The sequence below is a fragment of the Mastigoproctus giganteus genome, chromosome 13 (genome assembly GCF_048544385.1).
Source record: "Mastigoproctus giganteus isolate SK-2022 chromosome 13, ASM4854438v1, whole genome shotgun sequence".
Lineage (NCBI taxonomy): Eukaryota > Metazoa > Arthropoda > Arachnida > Uropygi > Thelyphonidae > Mastigoproctus > Mastigoproctus giganteus.
In genome coordinates, this window is record NC_143587.1 from 67273911 (window position 1) to 67300045 (window position 26135).

A 26135-nucleotide genomic window follows, 5' to 3' on the forward strand; every position below is an offset into this window, starting at 1 on the left:
TTCGTAAGGTGTCTTGGAAGGAGGGAGGGACTTTAAATAGCCTACCTCTTGATGAGATGATTTTGAAGAAATACCATCTTGTGGCAATGTTTTTATCTTTATGGGCATACAGCACAGGTAAGAGAATTATACTTATGATTGCACATTAATATTATGCTTGTAAGAAAGTTTACGAGGAATGCAATTTTTACCTGTTTATCTGTCGAAAAGAAAATAACGTTTGCCTCACAACATGTTGGCCGCAACCTCACGAAGGAAATTAGCGGCGAGTTGAGAATGTAACTGTCGTATATTTTTGGTTGATGCTATTTTCTTTTTAAATAAAAAATGTTTGTTATCGAGTTCTCTTATGAATATCTGTACTCTGAAAAAGAAATGTGCAAAATTAATTTGTGTGAAAGAAATTCTCTTACGGTTTTGAGTTCGTCAGCATTTCTTGAGTATGTTTATAATATATTTTGGTAGTTTTTTAATTAGATCCTGCATGCTACTACAAAATAGCGCTATAATAATGTTTAATATGATTATAGTTTACACGTCGTTAAGTGTTGATATTGGTAACAAACTAAAAGTTTCAAACAGACATTCTAACAGCAATGTTTTTTTAGTAATTTATTCCAGTAGATCATTTATCTTAAAATACGAAAACTGAAAGTGCTTTGTATCCGAACTGCAATTTTTGACAAGTAATGGGTGTTATTTGAATATTTTAAAATATCCAAAAAATGTCGGTTGATATTGTCATAGCATTGATTAATTAAATACAATTAAATATTAATAATTTATTAAGTAATTTTACATTGCATTAATTTATTAAATACAGTATTGTAAATTACTTATCTAGCTTTTGTGCTTATTATTCAAATTATAATGTGTTGTAATTTTGCCTTCTTCTAGTGAAAGTAATTCTTATTGAAGGAATTACAGCTGATGATAAAGTGAATGGAAATAACATATACCAATATTAATCTTTTATAAGTTCAGCTTTGTGAACTTATAAAGATATTTCCTATACAAAATTAATATTTTTCTAGGATATGAAATGTCGCAGAAATTTTGAGCAAAGGTTATGCTGATGTTCAATTAATTTATTATTATTATAACATAACTTGATGCATTAAGACAGACTGAGATTCGCTGCTGAAACTAAAATGAGGCTTCAGGCCCAAAGGGCAATGGTGAACTATATTCATCAAATATCTCCCTTCCCTTAATCAAGTATAATGAAATATAATTAGAAGGTATATTGCCACTTCTATGTTAATAACTCCAATGACCTTCTCTGACCCTTCCCCACCTGTAGACTCCCATGGACTGTACCCAGCATCTTCCTTAAGCTGGAAAGCCTGACTATCTCCGTCTTGTTCTGGAATTACTTGAGTATAGTGAAATTGATTTTATATCCCTTATTTTAAAAGTTATTTTATCAGTGAAATAATTTATAAAATACTTGATTGATAGAGAGAAATACGAAAAAATGACAAAATTCACAAAACGTATATCCTTGAGAGAAAAAATTTCGGGTTGTTAAGTAATGCAGCAAGGCAACTTATTTTACTTCCACACGTTAACGTTTGTTTTTAAAATTCTTGCTTTTTTTGTAGCATTTCTATATGAGTATATTAAACATTCGTGGGAATACACAAGTGAGATGTCATTTAAAATTGCATTACATAAACAGCAACTAAATGGCACAAATAGCTTATAAGTATTTTTCGGCTCTTGTAACCATTCTTTGTCCAAAAAAAGTGAAAGCCTACTCTAGGGAAGAATGATTAATTGAATCGAATTAAATATTCCGAACTCCGAAATATTCATTTCTTATGCCTTTTTTCGCCCTATTTGAAGATATCTGATGCATATTTTTACGGCTCACATTCCATAGCATTGCCTGACCTGAGGTAACTGTCCGTTTGCGATTTGAACGGCCCTCACCAGTGGCAACCACTGTTCTGGGGGAAACTGCTGATCGCAATGTTACTACCGCAACATAAGTTTTATCCTTCTACAAATACATCATAACGTTTATTTCTAAAAGTAATTTTTAGTGTAATCAATTACATTGTTCCTTGCTTCGTGATTACATATGTTAAAGGTGAAGGCAACCCAGGGGCTCACATCTGGTGAGTATGGGCTTGACACACCCAGGGTCCTAAGCTGGATATCATCATTCTTCTCTTTCTTGATGATTCCTTTCTACTTCTCTCTCAGGGTAACTGGAATTTTTTTTTTTTTTTTTTTTTTTTTTGGCTGGTGCAGCATGAGCCCCAGGCTTCCCTGCACCATGTGGCTAATAATAATAAAAGTGAAATCTGGCTGACGGCAGGGACCAAATCCATTCTTCAAGCCAAGAGCAGATTACAAAAGGCAAACTAATAGTAGTAGTAGTAGTAGTGGCATGTGATGCAAGAAAGCAAGTGTATGAGCTTATGCAGCATCAGCCAAAAAAAAAATCACACCATTCCCTCCAAATTCCTGTACAGTTCCTCCTTAAATTTATTCAACCTATCAACTTCCACAACAACAGATGGAAGTTTGTTCCAGCAATTAACCACCCGCTGGCTAAAGGCAAATTTCCGCACATCTATTCTACACCTGTCTTTTCTTAATTTGAATGTATGCCCCCTTAGGTTCGTAATCTAAACAAGTGGAAGAATCCCATCAGAATTCAGCGTGCTCAACCATTCAAGGCCTTATATACCTCAATCAGATTACCGCGCAGGTGCCCAGTCTCCAGCCACTGCAATTTGCAGAACTTAAGCCTCTCTTGGTAAGAGGATCCCTTCATTCCCCTCACCAATCTTGTTGCCCTTCTCTGTACACGCTCAAGCAAATCGACATCCTTCCTAAAATGAGGCTTCCAGACCTGTACGCAGTACTGAAGGCGTGGCCTGACCATTGCCTTATACAGAGGGACAATCACCTCTTTTCCCTGCTAGCAAAATTCCTATATATCATTGACAAAACCCATGACCTGCCCTGGCAGCCTGTCTGCATTGCTCAGAAAACTTCATATCTGACTGCACAATTGCTCCCAGGTCTTTTTCATTTTCTACCACCTTTAGTGTAGTATCACACAGTTGGTACTTTTCTCTGGGGTTACTTCTACCCATATGCAGTACTTTGCATTTGTCAAGGTTAAACTTCAGTTGCCACTTCTTAGCCCATCTGCCCAAATTATCTAGATCCTGTTGCAGTAGCACACTGCCATTACGGTCATTAACAACCCTGCCAACCTTTGTATCATCTGCAAACTTCGACACTAAGCCTGATATACCTTCATAAATATCATTGATAAATATACAAAACAACAGTGGACCCAACACCGAACCATGTGGGACTCCACTAATAACATTAGTCCGCGAAGAGCAGCACCCATTGATTACCACCCTCTGTCTTCTCCCACTTAACCATCCTTTTATCCATTGTAGCAACTTACCCTTAATACCATTCTGCTCCAATTTGTACAATAGTCTTCCATGCGCAACAGTGTCAAAAGCTTTCCTGAAATCCAAATATATGATATCAAAATTATTTTTTGCATCCAGTTCCTTTGTAACCACATCATAATAACCAATCAAATTTGTCAGACAAGACTTTCCCTTAACAAACCTATGCTGTGTCTGAATTATTGCTGCAGTCTTGTCTAGATGATCCTGCAATGCATCTTTAATCAGTGACTCCATTAATTTACCCGGAACAGAAGTTAAACTAACTGGTCTGTAATTACTCGTGTCATCCTTCGATCCCCCTTTGTGAATTGGGGATCGAATAATAAGCTTAACTCACTTTAAAAAAAGCTTTTATAAAAATTATAATTACACATATTTAAAAATATTTGTATGTGGATTCTTTCAAGCAAAGAATGTAACATTGTAATTAATACAAGTAGATGTACTTTTATATAAATCACATTAGTCTGTTTCTCGATATTGTTGTATAAATGTACAGTGTCGAGGTATAAAATATTCCAACACTTCATTCACCACGATAATGTTTTAATAAATGAGCATCACGTTATAAACCCTATACCAGAAGATTCTTCGCACGCATGATAAGTAAAAACAAGGGGTACAGATTTGCTTTTCTCAAAATTTGTACGCTTTTACCTTAGTCAATGGACGTGGTATAAGGTCTGTAACCTAATGCTAATTATTGAAATATTTATCGTAGTCTATAAAGTGTTTCCATAGTTTTCTTGATAATATCACCCATTAAGATGTCTCAATTCAAGATATATTCAGGGATAAATGGGAAATATGTTCAGGATATATATATATATATATATGTGTGGTTTTTTTTTTTTTTTTCATCCGTTAATGACCATTTGCTCGTTCTTTTTAGGGGAGGCGTCTTTCTCTTCTCTGTTCATTCTAGGGAATTTTTAATCTGCATTTCATTATTTCCATCGTGATTGCCGGTTCTGTGGTACTCATTCCACTTAGTTTTGCCATTTACATTTATGGTAATTCACTTCTTTATTCAGTGGGCGCAAATTCAAAGTTATCTGATATCGTTTTACCAATAGGCCAGTGTCATTCGTCGTGCTTGACTTTCCAAGGACTTTCAGATCGCCCACTGCAAATCTCTTCCCCTGTTTTGTACCTACTTCATATTTATACTTATTTTAAGATATTTTATAATTTAAATACCGATTTACTGAGTATTTTCTCATTCCTATTTTGAAAATTGAAATGAATGTCCGATTTGTATTTTATTAATCATTTACTAATAACCACTCTACTAATCATTTTATGTTATCACAGCGTTAAGCGCCTACCGATTCTTCATTATACGAGCCACAATTGTTTTCATCGTCTATCGCCCATTTGTATAGCGTAATTTAAAGTTCTATACACGCATAAGCCAATAAACGCACAAGTACGAGCTATGTTCGAAACCTGTTTTTAAAATTATAAATTAGCGAGCATTGCTATCTTTCATTGTGTATAGTGGTTATTTATTTTTTTGCTTTTAAAAATTTTAAAGATTTGGTAGATCGATAGAGATAATCAGTTACTTAGAATAACAACATGAGTAGTTTATGCCATAACAGTGCATCTGCAAACCGTATGCATTTTGTGGTTGGTTTGCTTGTGGTAGCATACTGTCATTAACAACCCTGCCAACCTTTGTATCATCTGCAAACTTGGACATTAAGCCTGATATACCTTCATCAATATCATTGATAAATATACAAAACAACAATGGGCGCAACACCTAACCCTAGGCAACTCCATCAATAACATTAGTTCACGAAGAGCAGTGTCCATTGATTATCACTGTGTCTTCTCCCACTCAACCATCCTTTTATCCATTGTAGCAACTTACCCTTAATGCCATACTTCTGAAATTTGTACAGAGTCTTCCATGTGCAACAGTACAGTATCAAAAGCTTTCCTGTAATCCAAGTATATGATATCAAAATTATTTTTTGCATCCTTTGTGACTACATAATAGTATCCAATCAATTTGGTCAGACAAGGCTTCCTCTTAACAAACCCATACTGTGTCTGAATTATTACTGCAATCTTGTCTAGATGATCCTGCAATGGTTCTTTAACCAGTGACTCCATTATTTTCCCCGGAGTTAAACTAACTGTTAGTTTAACTCCGGGGAACTAACCTGTTAGTTTAACAGAAGTTAAACTAATAGGTCTGTAATTACTCGTGTCACCCTTTGTGAATTGGAGATAAATTTGCACATACTGAGTCCGTGGGGACCTTCCTTAATATGGACCATCGGGCCCATTAGACCTGTAACCAAGAGAAAAAAGAAAGTTGTAGGGTAAAAAAATAAATGAACTTTTTTGTTGCTGTTTATTTATTTATTATTATTATTTATTTTTTTAATCTTAGTCGGTCACAAACAATGAAGTTTCTTCTGTTGTAGTTGGAGGCGGTTGAGGTCGTTTAAAATATAAGTCTATTAACATCTACTTACACTCGCCCGCGTGGGTGAGTAGAATCGCTATCTTCCCTACACTGGGTGGAAAAGAACTGAGTCCGAGTCCCGGGATGACGTGAGGAACTTTTATGGGCCATTTTCACAATTTGGCCGAGTTAATCGGTCTCGGGCGAGGGTAGCATTTTTTTTTATCTTGGAAACTCGGATTTTTCGTTCAGCAAACAGAAAATCGACCACAAAAAACATGCAATTTACAGACAGCATATGCGGAGCAATATGGCCTTAGTCGCTGATGCTCCTAAAATCCTACTATTACATCTTCTTCTACTTGTACAAGGGCTGATAAGAATCGCGTGCTTTTTATGTTCTATTAATTCTGCTGCTCTTAAATGAGTAAAGGCTTCTGATGTCCTTGGCTGTTATTCATTTTGGTACTGCAGCGTTAGCATTTCTTCGTTCTCGCATGTAGCACAGTGGATATAATCACCCTCCTCTCACACAGGGTGGAAAAGTCTGAGTTCGAATTCCACCTATGACGCGAAAAACTTTTATAGACTCTTTTTCACAAAGTGGTTGAGTTAGTCGGTCTCAGGTTAACTTTATGACTTTTCTCCTGGAAACTCTGGGCCGGCATTCATCGAACTGACTTAAGAATATAAGCAATTACTGACACAATGCACTGTGTCTCATAGCCTTCGTTGCTTTGATGCTTAACAATAGCTAACCGTTAGCATTTCTTCAACCTTGTTTTACACTCTTTTGTTTTCAAGTCCAAGGAATTCGTCGGGAGACAAATTTTCGATTAACTCTAACGCACTCGACCGTTGTTGTTTTCAATATTTATAAATTATATTGCTGAAAGCATATCAGACGTAATGTCTAAGTTGACAAATGATACGAAGGTTGGCAAGGTGGTTAATGACAGTAATCAGGGTATGCTACTGTAACATGATCTCGAAAAATAAGGCACACTGACTGAGAAATGGCAGTTGAGGTTTAGTATTGACAAATGCAAAGTACTGCATTAGTATCTGTAATCTCAGATTAACGTACCAAATGTGTGATATTACACTCAGGGTAATGGAAAATGAAAAAGACCTGGGACTAATTGTGCAGTCAGACATGAAGTTCTCTGAGCAGTGCAAACAGACTGCTAGGACAAAATTTGGGCTTTTGGCAATGATATACATGAATTTTACTAGCAAGGATAAGGAGGTAATTTCTCCATTGTCCAAGGCAAGGTTCAGGCCACGAACATTATCTAAGCCAGACGTATTTTTGCAGTTTCCATTATATTCTTTTGTATATCATGTGCCGGCTCTCCAAATTCAAGGAGAATGATATGGTCTGTTGACTATGTATTTTGTATATTGATTATGTATATTGTATTTTGAATTTAAGCAGACCATAGTTTTCGGCAATCTCCACTCATATTTGATGTGTTAACCGCCCTTTCATGTATAATACTTTCCACTTGTTTGAATGACGCTTAGGTTTCGCGAGAAACATCCCGACGATTATTCATTTTTAATTAGCTTGGAAGATTGTTATTTGGTGGTGCGGCTCTTAATATTTATAGGAATTATTTTTAAGGTATTATCATAACGAAGTGAGTGATGTCGCAAACCGACTACTGATGGCAATTTTCAAGTGTTGTTAAGCGAGGTATACTTATATACATTGGGGGGGGTTAGCAGTAAGTAGGTTACATTTGTTTAGAATTTGCATAAAGGCAGATAATTCCATTTATTTTTTTGGAAAGGCAACTAATTCTACGAGACGTCCGTGTATTATTTCTGTAAATAGTGTTTTACACGGACGGTTTGCCTTTTGGCTATGATGAAAACGCGAGTTTTCGGTAGAAAAACCAAGCAACCCGACTAATTCGAGCACACTGTGAAAGCGTGTGTATCCGTAAGCACGAAAGATGTTTTATGTGAAAACATCCTTGGCTTGCAAGAGCTTAGCGAAATCCATTTGTAGAATAGTATGATTGTGACGTTTTATGCTCACGCCCGCTACTTACCGAATCAATGTTAGTGACTGAATTAGCGTCATTTAGGATGTGACGTCATTCGCGTCAATTCCGTCTCACACTTCCGTTACATTCCATTGTTAGGTGCGGCTATAGATGTTTTCACATCAAAAAGCCCATAAAGATTTGAAGCCTGCCATTGCCCACTGTGTAGAAAGATTGCATACGTAATCACTGTGTTACCGGGGTCAAGGAACGTCACTTTTCGGGAATCTGTAAATTTTGTGGTTTTTTATTTTGTATTATGACTTTTTTTTGCGTGTTTTGTGAAATGAAAAACTCGAGTTTCCGTTATAAAAATCTGTGAAGCTTCACTCGAGACCGGTTGATCTCGTGCGAAGTCGGTTAAAATAGAAAAAGAAATCGGTCACAGTGGGGGAAAAAAAAAAAAACCTACGAATATTTCTCAAAAACTTCGGCGGGTGATGGGAATTGAATCCAGGCCTTTTCCATATGGTATTAGACAGCAGCAGGGTCAGGAAAATTGGAAATAAATTTTTTTTACAAAATAAATTCACTGAGAGCAGAAGTGATTATCTCTCTTCAAGTGATGCGGAAACTATAAATTTTAAAATTCTGGAAACTTACTCAAGATTCTTGGAAAGCACGATTTTGCAATTAAGCAGTAATTGATCAGGGAATTTGAGAGAAAGGGAAAACCGCGATGTAACGTAAATATAGTGAAGCGTGGCATATTGCTAATCTGAGAAGTGCAATTTGCTCTTTTATTCAAACACAGGAGTCCGGCTAATGGTTGATAAATTCCGAATTCTATCAGTTTTTCTTCAAATTTAAACTAGTTTTAACATAAGCAACGACAGTACACGACTTCCCGAAATCGACGTCAATTAAAATAACCTCCTGGAGGGATTTTTTTAAATTTTATTTATTTGAGTTATTGATGCTTTAATTGGTGTGGAATACAGCAGGGAAATATACTGCCCTGCCAAATTATTCGGACACCATCACGTTTGGGAAAAATACGAACTTTAATGAACAAAATTAAATATATAAATAAATCTTTTAATGAACAAAATTAAATATATAAATAAATCTTTTGGAGAACTTCAAAATCTTTATTTATTTAAAATAGCCTAACCTATGAGGAGGAACTGGAACGCTTCACCCTGCGTAGAGCCAAAATCTATCTTTATTTCTTGCTAGGAGTAGTAATTGCAGATACTACTCAGACGTGCATAGTCGTGATACTTTCTGTACCACTTCATCAGTGACTGTAAAGACAGAAGGAAAAAGATGTTTTAAATACTATTTTTTACTAATTTCAGTTAATGCTAATAATATGCATGTAAACTGAAAGCAAAGGCGAACATTTTTTTTATAAAAAACATTTTAAAAATTATTTTAAGGAGGGACAACAACCCAGGTAAGTTAGTTTCCTTAACATAGATTTTTAAATGTTTTGATACAAATCTATCAACCATTTCTAGACGATAAGATGATATTTGAAAGACTGGTGGATCTTTGAGATAGTGGCAGGATGTGCCACTCTCACGTTTCTAGAATAGAGGATATTATCCCCGTTAACATCTTAATAGTTGTCACTAGACGCTTCCAACTATTAAAATCAGGAAACCAGAGCAAGGTGATGTTTGTTATTAGTTCATTTCAATAGCTAGTAAATCATGGCAAAGATTGCCTTCATAATGGCAAACGCCAAAAATGTTCACAGAATATAAAATCACAGGATGGACTGCAGTTTTTAGGGACCGATCAGTGGCTTTCGGCGCCTTCTTTATCATATAGGACGTGCAGTTTACATGTCAAACGAAGACAGTTCATCCTTTCGAAGAGCATGTCAATATGCTCAGAGAACGCGAGTTTTGTATCGAAAAGGACTCCTTGATCAGTATGAGAGGTAGCAATTGAAATTGGTATATTTTCTAAAGACTGTCGCAGTATGGTTGGTTGCCTCTTTAGTGAATATATTATAATTTCCCGTTTTTGTGGATTAAGTATGAGAGTTTAACTGTTTTATGAAGTAGTTGTAAACCCTCCTGAGCTTATTTTTTATTTGGGCAGGTACGTCCATAGTACCTAGCGAAGGTGGAATTATTGCTCATTTTGATATTATCTGCGCACAAGTATATAACTTTTCGAATCTCAATAAAAGGAAATAATAAGGCCGTAAGGATAAGCCCACCAAGAATTTTTCTTGATGCACCTCAACAAGAATAGGCCGTTCAATAGATAAATTGTTGAAGTCCTACAAACTACTTGTACATTTTAGGAGAAACTCTAGTATAAAAAATGTTTCATTTAATTTAGAAGATCTTTTCCAGTAAGCAGAGCAGAACACAGTATTCAGGGAATTAAACACAGCCTGTAATTTACATAGAAAGTTCAATTTTTTCCTCGTTAATATTTATTATTGCAGTTAGAGTTGTAAGGAGGTTAGTCATTGTTAATCGCATAACCTGGTGGGTGACACAATGGTTGTAATCGCCATCCTGCCACACCGAGTGGAAAAGGCCTCAATTGAAATCCTGTCAATGGCGCGGGGGATTTTTATGAGCTTTTTTCACGATGTGGCTGAGTTAGTCGTTCTTAGGCGAGGGCACCATGGTTTTCCTCCAGGAAACTCGAGTTTTTCGTTAGTAAACAGCAAATCAAAAGAATACATGAGTTACAGACACGATATATACTGACGCGCTATAGCCTTAGTTATTTTGGCGCTTAACGCATATCTAACCTAATCTAAGTGTATCAATGATATATGGACTATGGACAGACACTGAATTATGTACTGGGGACATTGTTCACTTCTGCAGTCTTGGAGGTCCTTAGAGAACTAATTGCATCAATTAGTTTTCGCTACTGTGATAGTGACTAAGTCAAGCTCGTTATGCTGCAATAGAGACTATTCATCATCCACCTGTTGCCTCAATGACAAAATTGATCCGTCATGGAACACTTTGAATGAGTTACTTGTAATAGGCAGCTGGAATTTTCGTCCATTTGTCGATCAGTCATTTATGGCTCATCTCATTTTAACACGAAATATCTCACTTTTCGAAAAAACTCACCGCGCAAAGGGTTGACTCTCTAGATATTCATGATATCATTGATTATATAGAAGCATCAGTTGGTAGCGAACATTCAACAATCCCATAGGCTCTAAATATAACTCTGACCGGTGTCTTGGTAGGATGTCAACGTCTTGCTCAATTATGGATAATTATCGAAAATAATCTGGAAAATATTTTTCCAAAAAAATATTCTGTTGACAATGTTAGCTATTTTGACATTTCTCTTCCAATAAAATTTTATGCTTAATTTACGAATCCACAAGATTTTTCGAATAGTAACAACATGATGAGCGCTAAAACACAATAACTGCTCTTCACAACATCAACATTGTTCAAAATTCTAAAAGTATATAACGAATTACCCCCAGTCCTTTTTGCTCTAACAACCCAAAGTGGCTTAACCGAAATAGTCACTGCACGAATCCCATCAAAAAGACACCAGTAATTTAAAAGTTGGAACATAAGGGTAGCTTACGACTTAGGCGCTTATGATATTTATATACAGGAGACATAGTTTCAGCTTCCCACAAAGAAAACACTTTTTTTTTTTTTTTCTGAGTTCTGAGAATAGTAGGAAAAACTTTTGAATCGTATTAAACTACTGAGCTTCTTGATACACTGCGTTCTAAATTTTGTACAGGTAAATGCTAGAAAAGTCGAGGAGAACAAACAAAAAATTATAAAATATGAACTCCAAAAATCTACTTAAGAAAAACAAGCTGAGTTTTGTTGGTAAAGATAAGAAAGTTAAGAAAAATACAGGGCGAGTAGAAAATAACTTCCAATGATGAATTAAATTTGTTTAGATTTATATCAGCTAATCATCATGCAAAAAATTAGATTGACAGAACACCTGATATGTATTGAGAGAGAGGTTCTACTAAAATACTCATTAGTCTAGCTAAAAGTTTGAAAGGGTTGGGAGTGTGCACAATTTCCTTAGAAGTGATAAGCTAACAACTGATGGACAGCCGAGAAATTATCCGAAATTGTTCAAGAAATAGCTTCAACATCAAGTTAAATATTTGCACTGCCAGAGATGTCGCTCAATGCCTGGCTATTCCACAGAGGAAGATGATTTTAAAAGTCATGCGGCAAACGGTAAAGATGTAACAACCGTATAAGATCAAATTTGCTCAATCAATAACTCCGAGTGTTCATGTGAGTAGGAAAGATTTTGCTAACCTTGTTTTTTTTAAAGATTAGATAAAAATGCAGACTGACTAGCAAATATACATACATACTTGGCTCATTTCTACGTTCACAGCACTGCTGATACCTACAATGACCACTGTTACGTCATTTGGGCAAAAGTGAATTCTTTACTTACATTAAACTCTCTCTCTCTCTCTCTCTCTCTCTCTCTCTCTCTCTCTCTCACAGCACTGCTGTTAACGTAGAAATATCCCATTAAGAAATCCATCTCAGAAGTATTACAATAACCGAGGAAGTGTATCTAGTCGCTCAAGAATACTGCGATAACGTTATCCCTTTGACATTTGTCTCCCTCTTGTGAGCAGCATAATGGTTGTAATCACATCCCTTCCATATGGAGTGGAAAACTGAATTCGAATTCCATCGATGACGCAAGGATTTTTATGCGCTTTTTTAACAACGTGGTTAAATTAGTCGGTCTCAAGTGAGCGGTTGCATGGTTTTTCCCACGAAAATTTATGTTTTTTTTTTTTTTTTTTTTTGTTTTTCCGATAAAACCGCAAACCGACCGAAGGATACATGTAGACACAATATGCTGACCCCTCATAGCAACCCTTAGTTGCTTTGGCATTTTACGCCCACATATATACACACGGACTTTTGCCTGTGTGACTTTTTCAAAGAGTTTACAAAGCGCAGCCTTTAAATTTATTGGAATTTAAACATGCAATTACAGTAGATGAGAGCCTTTTGCTATTAATACAGGCCACTTTCATAACTCTGTGAGTAATTTTGTTTCTCGTCTAGTCTTAGTAATTGAAACTGAAAGTGACTGTATCGAATACTTGAACTGAAGCAAGATACTTTCCAAACAGATTTCGCAATATATTGCGTCGCTTTGATCTAATAAATAAATATTCCTTTACACAGCCCTCGTTACCCAAGTATATAACGGTTGCCGAAGTTATATAACCGTTCTCCCACAACGTGCAGAAAAGGCCTTGATTTGAATCCTGTCAGTGACGCAACGTACTTTTATAGCTTTTCCACACCGTGGCCGAGTTAGTCGGTATCAAGCGAAGGTAGTAAATTTGTTTGTTTTTTCCTCCACCTCGAAAATTCGTATCGTTAAGTCCAGAAAAACAGGCAGACTGACCACAGAACACACGTAATTTACAGACAAAATACACTTGTGTGTATAAGCAATCACTCGGATAACCCGTAACTTGAAAATGTTTGTTTATTCATTATTTACATAATTTACATTTTAATGAAGTGAATAGAACAAGTAAAGGCATTGGAATAAAAACTTAAATATAAGTTTTTATTTATTTTATTAGTACAGCACCATCTGCTATGCAGATGGTGCTATACTAATTGCAGAAAATGAAAATAATTTGCAAAGAATGCTATATCATTTTAATAAAATAACAGAAGCATAATATGGAAATATTCATAGGGAAAACAACCTAACAATAGTAAAAAAAAAACACATAGATATAAATTAAAATTAGAAGGGAAAATGATAGAACAAATATTGAAATTTAACTACCTAGTAATACAGATAAATAGTTCAGGAATAACTCACGAACAAATAGAAGATCAAGCATAGAAGATTCGGAAGAACTAAACATCAATCGGGATGATAAAGTTAAAATGTATAAAATGATAGACGTATAATACAGTATATAAAGACCTATAATAATATATGCAGCTGAGACAAGAGGTACAACAGCAAAAATAAAACAAATAAATGAAAACACTAAGGAAAATAACTAATAAAACACTAACAGATAAAGTTAAAAATGCGGAAATCAGAAAACTATGTAAATTGCAAAGTACTAATGAATGGATGGATGTTGTTGTTGTAGGGTTTTAGGAGCATCAGTGACTAAGGCCATATTACTCCGTGTATATTGTCTGCAAATTGCGTCTGTTCTGAGGTCGATTTTCTGTTTGCTGGACGAAAAACCCGAGTTTCGGGGAGAAAAAACCATGCTACGCTCGCCTGAGATAGACTAACTCAGCCTCGTTGTGAAAAAGACCCATAAAAATTCCTCTCGTCGTCGAAGGGACTTGAATTCAGGTCTTTTCTACTCGGTGTAGGAGGACGGCAATTCTACTAACTGTGCTATCCACAAAGACTAATGAATGGATGTATAATAGAAAATAAAAACAGAATGGGAAAAACATATAAATAGGGTTGATAATGACAGGTGGACAAAAATAGTAAAGAACTGGAGATAAGCAAAGCAGAAGATGGGAGGGTGATCTATCCTAACCTAACAAGCAGCATGCTTAATGAGAAAAGAAGAAGGTAATTTAAATTCATCATGGGAAATTATTTTATGGTCTCTCTGTACTCTTACCTTGAAGTACCCATTACAAAAATTTCTTATTCATTTTACTGTATATTTCCACGCAGAGACATAAAGAGAACGAGATATAAAATTTACCTAACTGGTCATTCGAAAAAAGGATTTGGTTGTTTAAAATTTGTGCCGAAAGAAATAGCCATGAGGTCCATATATATAGTATCTTAAATGGTGTCTACTCTAAGGTCAGGTTGCATGGTTTGACCTAAAACTGCTGACGATCCCAAGGAGATAGTTCATGAGTTGAACAAGTCGTTTTCATTATATTTACAGAAAAAATTTAAAGATAATCATTTTTATATGGTTTTTCGAGTTATTTGCCTTACTCACCAACAGTTATTCCACAATAAATGCATTTGTGAAAAAGCTTTAGAAGAGAAGTTATCTGGCTTAAAAGCGAGGAAAACGAAAGGAACTGATGGTATCTATCCGGTTACGCTGAAAGAAATAGCTAAGAAGGTCATTGAACTCCTTATTTAGAATAATGCAGATATTCTTATCCTTAGGCTTAAACAAAGTTCCAGAATGTTGAAAAGTGCAAATATCTCGCCTATGCAGAAAGCGATTTCTAAGAGTAATATAGGTAACTGTAGGTAGGTCTATTTCTGACTTCTGTGGAATTAAAAATTCTAGAATCAAAAATTAACGAAGTATTAATCACAGATTCCAAATTGTGTTGGAATAACTTTTGAGAAAATTAATATTTAGGATTTTGGAAGGCTTTTGATAGTGTCATATATCAGTCACAAGAGGCGACATGTAATTAATTTATTGTCCCAGAATAGCCACCACAAACCGAGATGGATGCCCTATATTAATTTTGAAAATCTGGGGGTCCGTTAACCTTAGCCCCTCTTTTTATAACTTGTCCTCACCAATAAACGCTGTCGTATAACAAGCCAATGAAAGAAGTTTTCTGAAATAAACAGAACCTTTAATAAGATAAGAATACTGTATATAAAATACAAGAAAGATAGCGCTAACTTTCTAAAGAGCAGAAGGAAAGCCTTTAATGAAAGACTCAAAGAGAAAACTGTTTTCTGGTCAATTTTCCTATTTTTGCTGGACGGAAAATCGAGCTTCCCAGGGGAAAAATCTTCGGAGACAGGCTAACTCAGCCATGGAGTGAAAAAAGCCTATAAAAGTTCTTCCCGTCATGGCAGGATTCTTACCCTGACCTTTTCCACCCAGTGTGGAGAAGACCATGATTATAATCAGTGCTACGCGCGTAGACTGTGAGTTGTAACACCTCGATTGCGTAGCTGACACCTTTAATCAGCAAAGACTGCACGTTAAGATTGCATTAGGGTTGCACCAAGAGGCCAAATCTCTCTATCCCTGCCACAAAATGTAAGTAAGTGCCTTCGTCGCTAGCACAATAGTTATAATCATTGTCCTTTCACATCGGGTGAAAAAGGCATGTATTTGAATTCCGTCTATGGCGCAATGAATTTGTATAGGATTTTTTCACAACGCGACTGGGCTAGTCGGTCTCAGGCGAGAGTTGCATGGTTTGTCCTCCTGTAAACTTGGGTTTTTCGCCCAACAATCCAACCGTTAACTCACTCCTAACCTGACTTACTTACCGGCAGTTCATGACAGGTTCGTCAACGGCAATCTGACTGCTCGCCGCTATAACGCCGAGATTCTGGAACCCGTCGCTGTCTTCTTCTTACTGGGTCTTGACGCCATTTTTCAGCAGGATAAGGCCAAATATATACCGGATGGGTTTCTTCTGTGTGTCATCGTGTTGTGGATGTACTGTCTGGGCCAGCCAGATCCTCCGATTTCTCCATCGGTCACGTGTGGGCATGATTGGAGGCCATCTACAGAGCCATCGCAGCCAGCAAAGACCACGGATGTTCTGTGGAACCTGTACGACTCAATATCTAGATGCTTAGCTCAGCGTATCCGCAATCGTGGCGGATTTTCATCATATTGATCTGTCCATTGTAAGCGTTATTTTTTTGTCATTAAATGTGTTCACACCCACATTAGCGTCTGTAGCTTTTATCATGCCTTCCTTAATACTTAGCTATCATTAACTCTAAGTATCCTCTCTGTGTTCCTATTTCTCTAGGGTGCTGCAATTTCAATGTCACAGAGTACATATTTTGTTCACAACTACAAGTGTGCCATGATTTTTGTTAAGATAATGCACAGTTCTGCTGTGAAGTGCTGGGATAATCTTACATGGCGTCGTTAGAAACAAACAGAACATATGCAAACAATGTCCAGTGTTTTTCGAATGGGGAACTGGTTTGCTCTTAGGTATTCCTGTTGGTGCTCTCTCATGTATAACGCTACACTCTTGGGTTTATCTTTTATCTGACCTTTAAAAATGCTTTCGCTGATGAGCATATGTATCTTTCATATGTTTAGCCAGAACATTGTCTTGGAAAGAAGGGTAAGTGAGGTCGTAAAATTACTGCCATTCAGAAGATAGGGATCTATTATCATTCTTATCGAACAAAATATCTGCGTTTCTAATACAACGTATCTCATCACTATTGCATATTGTGGAGAGTACTTCAAGAAAACTGAGATAGGTTTGTGGCCACTAGTGGAGTGATCAGTATAAGAACGTAGGGTAGCTCGCATGTTGTTTCATTGGGTTCATATTCTTATACGATCAATACAAACATAAGCATTATTGCGTGCCTTGCCATGAAACAAGCAAGCTACATAACTACCAACAATTCTATGTAGGCCCTTAAATTTATTATTGTTATTCTTTTTTAGGTGCAAAGGTTACATTGGTCATATTGCACCTATCAATGGTATCATAAATGGTCTTGCTTTATATAAATGCTGGACAACTTAAATTTAATTTAATTTAGTAATTATTTTTCCTTTATGCAACAAGGTTTAAGAACTTGAAAATAAAAATGTTTGTTTAGTATAAATTTGTACATACTTCCGTAATTATCCTTAATCCGTGTTAATAATGTCCTTCGGCTTTTCGACTGTTGGAAATGTGATTGTGCCTTTTTTTTTTTATTTCTTCTTCTACTTCTATTTTCTTTCATTGGCGTACGTTCTATAATTCCATTACATATGGCGCTTTAGATGAAATCTCCTCTTGCCAAATGAGGTTAATCCTGTTCCTGATTGTATCTCCAACTTAGGATGATTGTAAAAGTTTACGAGTCTTGTCGTGCATTATATTTTGCTTCCACATCTTTGGTAATAGGAGGAAGGCAGTTAGTTGTCTGTGTCGCAGCTTACTTGGGACTGACACAAAAATCAATATTGCATCGTTTCATTGTCCAGGAACACATGTGAATCATCTGTAGTTTCGATCAACACTGCCACACTGACTTTTTTTCTTCGTTGCTCGATATACGAACTCATTTGCCTTTTAAAAGACTTAAGAAAGGCATCCGTAGGTTCTAATGGATCAAAACAACCATGCAGTGCAAGACTCGATATATTTACCTAGCTACTTTTCAAGTTATTTTCTGTTTTTCCTGCTTCAATATATTTTGGAGCAACGCCAATGCTTACATGATAAAAAAAAAGCCTGATATGCTATTTATTTTTATTTTGTTCAAACACATACATAACGAGGAGTTTATCCTCAATTACAACATATATAAACAGTAAACCAATAATATAAAATTTTAAACTATACTTTAAAATGTTTTAAAAAGCACTTAAGAGTGCTGCTTACGAGTACTTATATGTACTTACTGCTCATACTGTACATCTCGCGGATAGACTTATATCAAACACATTTACGAGGGATTTAGGTTATGTAGAATATTCGTTAAGGCAGCTAAGACCATGAGGCGTCATTTTATTGTATTTGTAAACTGCCTATATTGCAACTCTCGCCAGAGACCGGCGCTTAGAAATCCCATGAAGTTTCTCCTACATTGACTAGAAGTATTTACCGACTGGGAAATCGAACCATCATGAGAAGTTGGCTCGCTATATAGGGGCATAGTTATAAGAGTCTTCCCAACCCTCTTCCTTAAATCCAGCAACGATACAAATGAAATAAATCTTTTCATATTTAATTTTGATAGTCAAACCAGCATCCGAGATAATATTAAAAATTTATAAAATAAATTAATAAATATAACAACCAGTTAGAGAATCGAGGTGGAACCAATCTGTACCATCTATAAAAAGAGAAAGGATAATTTATTGCAAGAAAGCTATTTCATTAGGGTCACCCGGAAAGTTATTTCATCTACCCATGTGTGTTGTGTCTGTAAATTGCGTATGTTCTCTGGTCGATTTGCCTGTTTTGCTGGACGAAAAACCGGGGAGGGGGGAATCTTGCTATCTACGCCTCAGACCGACTAATTCAGCCACGGAGTGAAAAAAGCCCATGAAGGTTCCTCGCGTTATCGACGGGATTTAAACTAGGGAATTTTTCGCCCCGTGTGGGGAGAATGGTGATTATATCCACTGAGCTACCCGTCAGTGCTATATGCTAATGTATATTTTTAAATATTTTACCATTTCGCTGAAAATCAATATCACTCTACAGAGTAATAATAAAGTCGCAGTCTATTTCTGTGAAAACATCTTTATTTAAATAAAAAAGTGTAGCCCTCCATGGTAGCACGGTAGGTATAATCACAGTCCTTCCTCTCCTCCTGATGGAAAGAGTCCAGTTTCGAATCCGGTCGAGGAATTTTTCTGGTTTTATTATTATTATTTATTTATTATTTATTTATTTTTTTTTCACAACGTGGCTGAGTTAGTCGGTCTCGAGCAAGGTTGGCGTGGTTTCTTCTTTCTGCAGTTGGGATTCTTCGGCCAGGAAACAGGCAAATCGACCACAGAATACACGCAATTTAAAGCACAACAAATGACGCCTCATAGCCTTAGTTGTTTTGGCGCTTAACGCTAACACACAGACAAGTGTAATATTCGTTTCATATGTTAACAAACTAGTTTTTTTTCTCACTTTTTTGTTTGTTTTTAATTAAGTTTCACACCTGAAATAAGCAGAATATTTACACATGTAAACTTGGAAAAGTTCTAAAGTTTTTCATCCAAATAGCTTCTTCTTCTTCTTCTAGTTCTCTGCCCTCAAGCAGGTTCAGGGCTCCATTGACGCCATGCTTCTCTATCTTGTGCTTTTCTTTAATATCTGCATAATTTCCTCTTCCCATCCAATCCATCATTCCAATTCTCCTTCTCCCTACAGCTCTCTTTCCACACATCTTCCCCTCAATCGCTTTCTTCAACATGCTTTCTCTTTTCAGAACATGTCCTAAAAAGTTCTTTTGTCTTCTTCTTAGTTCTTTTACTAACATTCTCTCTTCTTCTGCTTTCCTCAAGACGTCCACATTACTCACCCTGTCCACCCATTTCACCCTTTTCATTCTTCTCCACACCTACGCTTCGAAAGCTTCTAACCGTCTAATCTCCTCTCTTCCCAGTGTCCGTGTCTCTAATCCACGTAGTACAACAGTCCATATTAATGTTTTCACGATTTTCTTTCTTAATTCCTTCTTGAAATTTCTTCTTAACAGTTCTTTTATATTACTAAATGCCTCTTTGCCCATTGCAATTATTTTTATTTCCTCCAGGCTTTTTCCATTTTCTGTCACTATGCTTCCCAAGTATCTGTATCTGTCCACCTCTTCCAATATTATTCCGTCTAATCTTCTTCCTTGGCCACTTTGAAATTAACATTATTTTGGTTTTCATTCTTTTAATCTTCATATTGTACTCCTTTACTTTGCTGTTCAGGTTATCCAAGGAGCGCTGTAATTCTTCCTCGTTATTAGCAACATCCAAATGTATTGGAAGTTTTATGTTTGACCATTTTTCGATGCAGCTTATTAAAGCATTTAAAGAGCTTAACAAATTTTGTTGTTTACAAGTACATAAAAATTACCATGTAACTACAGTTTAAGAAAGTATCCGTGAAATCCAAATTAGGAACTTTTGTGGAGTTTGTACTTACCTGTGAAGAATAAATTTTGTATTTCTTCAGTGGAGAGATGGGTTACAAATAAATAACGTTCTTGTTGTTTAGAGGCCGAGGCGAAAAATGCCACGAGGCCTAGTATGTAACTTCTCTAAATTGCCTGTGTTCTATGGTCGGTTTTACCTGTTTTTGTTGAATGAAATATCCGGATTTTTGGGATTAATCATGCAACCTTGTCAGAGGCCGAGAAATTTGGCCATGATGTGAGAAAAACAAAAATTACTCCCATCTTGACGAGACACACATCCCTATTACTAAGATAATCTGAAATAGATGCCTTTTTAAGGCTTTTTGTCTTCTTTTTAATTTTGCTAGTTTTGTTAAAATGGATGTTACTTTTTATGGGAAGGATTGATTTAAAATAAAGTGTTGTAGTAGTTGTTCAAAGACACCGACAAATAAGAAAATTTTCTGTCATGTTTTTCATGAGAAATTACATAGTATGTAATGTCTCAAAATTGCGTGTATTTCGTGGCCAGTTTCCTCGCTCTTCTGAATGAAATATTTGAATTTCCGGGATGAAGAACCATGCAAACCCCCGTCAGAGACTGGTTAACTTGGCCTTGGTGTGAGAAAAACACAGAAGTTCCTCCGTTTTGATAGCACTCGAAAGTGAAGCACTGTATTGAAGTAGAGGTGGCCTCACAATTTGAGAGATTAGTGACTTTGTAAGGACTTTGCCTTTTGTCTCATTTTGCCCGTTCTTTAAAACAATGGACTTGAGTCCTCTTATAACATTAGCTAAGTTAATTCAAAATGAACTGTGAGAATAGTTGTTCGAAGACTAACAAATAAGGAAACACGAGCAATTTTCTATCACGTTTTCAAGTCTGGAATGACCACATTAAAAATACAGTATACCAATTTTAATATTTAATTCTCGTGTATCTTCATATTAATGTGTATATTTACCGTTGTCCTAAATGCTTCTAGTAGCAATTATAGCTACTGAATTTCTATCATAACGCAAAGATATTTGAATTTAATTAGGAATTGTGCTTACATCTAATTACAATCGTACTATATGCAATACGTACATGAATTGGGTAATAATTAATGACGGATATAATACCAGTATTCTTGATCATTCTATCAGAAACATGTGCTGTATGTTTAAGACATGATAGATGTTAATCGATTATCTCTCTTAGGAAAGCATCTGGGCTTTCTCAACACGTGGTAAGGGTTTGAAGTGCATAGTGAACTAAGAGACAGAAGCGAGTGATCTAAGACACCAGTCCACCAAGATCATTATCTCCGCATTTGTGCTACACATACACACACGCATATCAACAGTATGATAGCTCGACCATGACTTAAAGAATGCATTAGGCTCAAATTTTCGATAGAAATTAACACACCTAAACTATGGATTAAGTAGGCGCCGGGCAACAAGGCTATCATCTATCCTCTCTTCTTTATAAGTGGTTCATCGTTAGTATCGATTAGTCTGGGCCAGTAAATGTGTTTACTCAGAACGCTCTTTAACTATTCACTTTTTGTCGTAGAGTCGAGATTCACCGTAAACGACAATGACCGCTGCATACAACTATGCAGTCGAATATTTTACAACTTACTTTGTTCACCCAGAAAACTCAATGGTGCCACTCACCCGCATTCCCAGTTAACCGAAGTACATTTTTGCGTAGAATAAAATCTGCTTCAAATCTTAGTTATATTAACGAAAAAAAAAAAAAAAAAAAGACTTTGTTTGTATTGTGCTCAGTAGATGCAGAATAATATATGACTCATTTAGTTCTGACTTGAAGTGCGGAACTTTAACGTACTCGTCTATGTAATAATTCAAATGGTATGTATGTGTGGCTTAAAATCGATTTCCCACTCTGCGAAGATATTCTGGGAAGCATAAATTTGTCTTTACTTAGACGCGATACTTAGCTGTGAGCTCCAACTGAACCAAAACACGCTAACATGGAATACGGACGCTTGGGTATGCCTTCTGAATATTGATTGCTTGGTTGAGAATTCCAGATAGTATGTATGACATGAGGGAAACGCTTGTTGCTAGTTTTGTGTCTGGTTAAACTATAATACATGTTTCTATGGATGTTTCCTTCCTGAGGGAAGGTAGATGGTATGTAAGTATGAAATAGTAATCATACAACCCAGTTGGATCGTGTATATGGAATTGATGAATTTTGAGATAAATCTGAATAGATGCAACAGATAATGTACAGAATGTAATGGGGTACATTAAGATCAAAGATAGCGGTGAAGGTATGCATTACAGTATATTCTAGTCCTGAAATCCATTAGACTCTAATGGTATTAGATACCCAATATTGTCATACATGAAAATACAACTTATTCATTATAATATATAGTTCCGTCAAGGATTATGTGAAAGCTTGATTAGTCTCCAGATGGTATGTATGAAATAGTAATCATGCAACCAAATTGGCTCATATATGTATGAAGTTCGATGAATTTTGAGATAACTCCAAATAGATGCAAATGTACAACATATAATAGGACACATTGAGATCAAAGATAACAGTGCAATTATGCATTACAATATATTCTAGTTCCTGAAGTCCAGAAACTAGAATATATTGCAATGAAATATCTTCCAGGAATATTTGTTTCAAGTTTAATGAAAAACCCGATAGTTACCTAAGTGAAATGCGAGTCTCTGAGAATGAAATTAAGGACACGATAATTGACCTGGTATAATGACTTTAAATTAAGAAACAAAAATTACAACATTGACAAAACGCAAAAGAGAGAAATGTAGAATGAGCTGAGTTTGTTAGTCTTAGGTGCAGTATCATAACTCATCTCCACTTGTTTGACAAAGGTCCGGGTTCGAAATAATTATTGACATAGATTTATTGACAGTATCTTTATTGGCATCGCGGATATCTTATCATGGAAGCCTCCAAAATAGTTCATCGATAAATATAAATACTGTACTAAGATGAATTATTGACGTGAAATATGCTCACGTCAATAATGAAAATCGTTCAATTTAATTATTTCTGCAATCACTCAAAATGAAATGAGGCTTGACTCAGCACATGAAAAATATTATTTTGCGTTTAATTGGAATTTTTGTAGAAATTCTGTATTATTTTGGTTCGATTTATATTCAAATTTGTCTGAGGGATTCTTCCGTCCCACAAATGTAATCATTACAATTTTTATACATTTTTTAAAAATATTTTCTATGATGCTTTCTCGTTTTACTTTTGCAGTTCGATTTTAAGGTTCCTTCTCATCGAGTTTAGTATTACAAAATGGAATATCATAATCAATAACGGTGAATAAAAGCAGAAGTTCAATATAATGATGCATTACCTGGAATATTTTGAACATTCTTGTAACATAAGAAGGGTGGAGTACAGTTTGATGCTCCACTAATTCTAGTTTCTCTCTCCCATGAGAATGAGTAATTCAGTTGACTTCTCTTTCCAGATTATTGTACATCCTTTAATAGAGTTCAATCATTGCTTTCGGATATTGGCTGTGTGTATTGGGTGTGGTTTATTTTTTTTATATTCCAAAATTTAAGATGTTTTATAAAGTATAATGCCTTCTCAAACATTCTGAACTTTAAATATTTCCTCAGCTCCACATGGTCTGCTGAATTACCTAAATTTAATAAAGGTGAAGATAGGTAAACCAGCTGTCACGATAGGATGACGTGTAGGCGAGGCCTTAAAGAAGTTTCTGACAGCTGATCTTACTACCTTAATGTGACGTCAGTTGTATCTCAAGCAGTACAAATGTTAGGGTTGGAGTTGCTTCTACACTGAAATAATACTCACTAAAGTTTAACGTTCATACTCTTTACATACAGCCATTGTATATTGGTTTAATTTTAATTCTTGTCGAATGTATAAGGTAGATTTTAGATTTAATGTATAATGTTCTCTTAGGGAACATCATCAGCTTACCATATCCTCTGTCATCCCCATATTCCAGTTGTCAGACTCCTATTCAGGTACTCTTAATTGCCTGTATCCATTCTACATAATTCAGAAATAGATTCTGATTATTAACAACGTAAAGGCAGCTAAGGCCATGGGACATCAATTCTTTTTTGAAAAAAGTGCTTAAAATTTTAAGTTATTTGCAAATAGGAATATTTTATGGCCGTTTACCATCCAAGCACTATTTTTATTTAATTATAAAAACAGAATAGTACTTTCCAAGTATATTTCATCGTAAATAAATAATAATAAATTACCACGCAGGGCCAATAGTTCCTTTCCGAGTTTAAAAACAACAGTAATTTAAGATCGTTCGGCCTGTTATCTCGTACCAGCCTGCAAATCTCTAGTTATTTTCCAAGCAAACGTTGCCTTATCATGCGCTTTCCAATAAAGGAATCGATTACTGAGAAAATATGCATTTCCTTGATCTTCTTTTCTTACACACATGCACACACACACGCAGATGCATGCACACACACACACATACCATTAAAGAAAGAACTGCTTAAAGTCAATAAAAGCTTTTCAGGTAATTATTATAGTCCAGCCATCTTTCAGGCAGCACTTTCCCGAGAAAAACCTATGATAAAATCCTTGCTTCATCTTTCTGCAGCGTTAGCAACCATTGTGTTAAGGATTTCTAAACGGATTCTTCTGTGTACTGTACACAATTTTAAAAGAATCTGAAATTCGTTTGAAATTAATCGGACTTATTTAACCTTGTTAGGAACTCAGCAGATATAAAAATATCAGTATTTTGTTATCATTAATTCCATTTAAATTTCATTTAGCGTAAGTAAAAGGACTGATAAATGAACAGTTTAGGAAATATCTTTATAGGGGCATAAACAGACTCCTAGTTTATGCGCGAAAATCGATATTTTTATAGGGGGATGTGGATAGGATGTATCTTATGAAAAACAATATCCTGCTTGGAGAAGTATATGAAATAATGTAAAAAGTAATGTCTAAAATTCGGTAGGAGTGGGGGGGGCAAGTGTCCCTTCCTGACAACGATCACGAATATATGCTAAGGTCCTCAAATTAATATTAGACAATGCAGGAATTTAAGAGGACCTCGCTACATAAGCCTGTTTATTTCGAACATACAAATTCTTTGTGAAAAACAAAATAAAATAAAAGTAGCCTCGCTCTTTGGGGCTTCGATATCAAAAAATTCCTGAAACTTCAGGAATTATTCCACTTCTTTCGCAAATTTGTTAAGTGAAACTTCGTTAAACGAGGTATAGGTGTAATCGCTCAAACGAATATAAGAACTCTAAAGCTAAGATGTATATCTTTCTTATGTTGTTTTTTTTTTTTTATTTAAATCAATACTGAAGTAGACACTTCACTCAGAAACGGCAGCATATACTGGGGAATAATATAACATACAATATCTTATTTACATAAGGAAAGGTAATAGGTAGTAAACAGTTTTATATAAAAAGGTAATGTGTTAAGTTTAAGGAAAAGAAAAAGTTAATAGTTTCCATCACCGAGATCACATCACATTAAGAATTAGCACACGAATTACAGGATGTCAGATAGAGGCACACGGGAGACAAACTAAATCCTCTGGACCAAAGTGTTTCCCATCATGATTCAATGCAAGACCACCTTGAAGCATCATGAGTGGGAAGCAGAAACAACCTGGAACGGACTTGGTACAAGGACTTCTGTAGAGATCTGTTAGAGATCGA

At 35.7% G+C, this 26135-nt stretch overlaps 1 protein-coding gene across 1 annotated transcript in view; it reads left to right on the forward strand.

Moving 5' to 3' along the window:
- Positions 1 to 26135, forward strand: part of LOC150076138 (protein turtle-like) — a 481828-nt gene continuing 455693 nt past the window's right edge. Inside the window, exon 1 of the mRNA XM_090387265.1 lies at positions 1 to 117. Coding sequence (XP_090243391.1) covers positions 57 to 117 — 61 coding nt within the window. The 5' untranslated portion in view covers positions 1 to 56. The remainder of the gene's footprint in view (positions 118 to 26135) is intronic.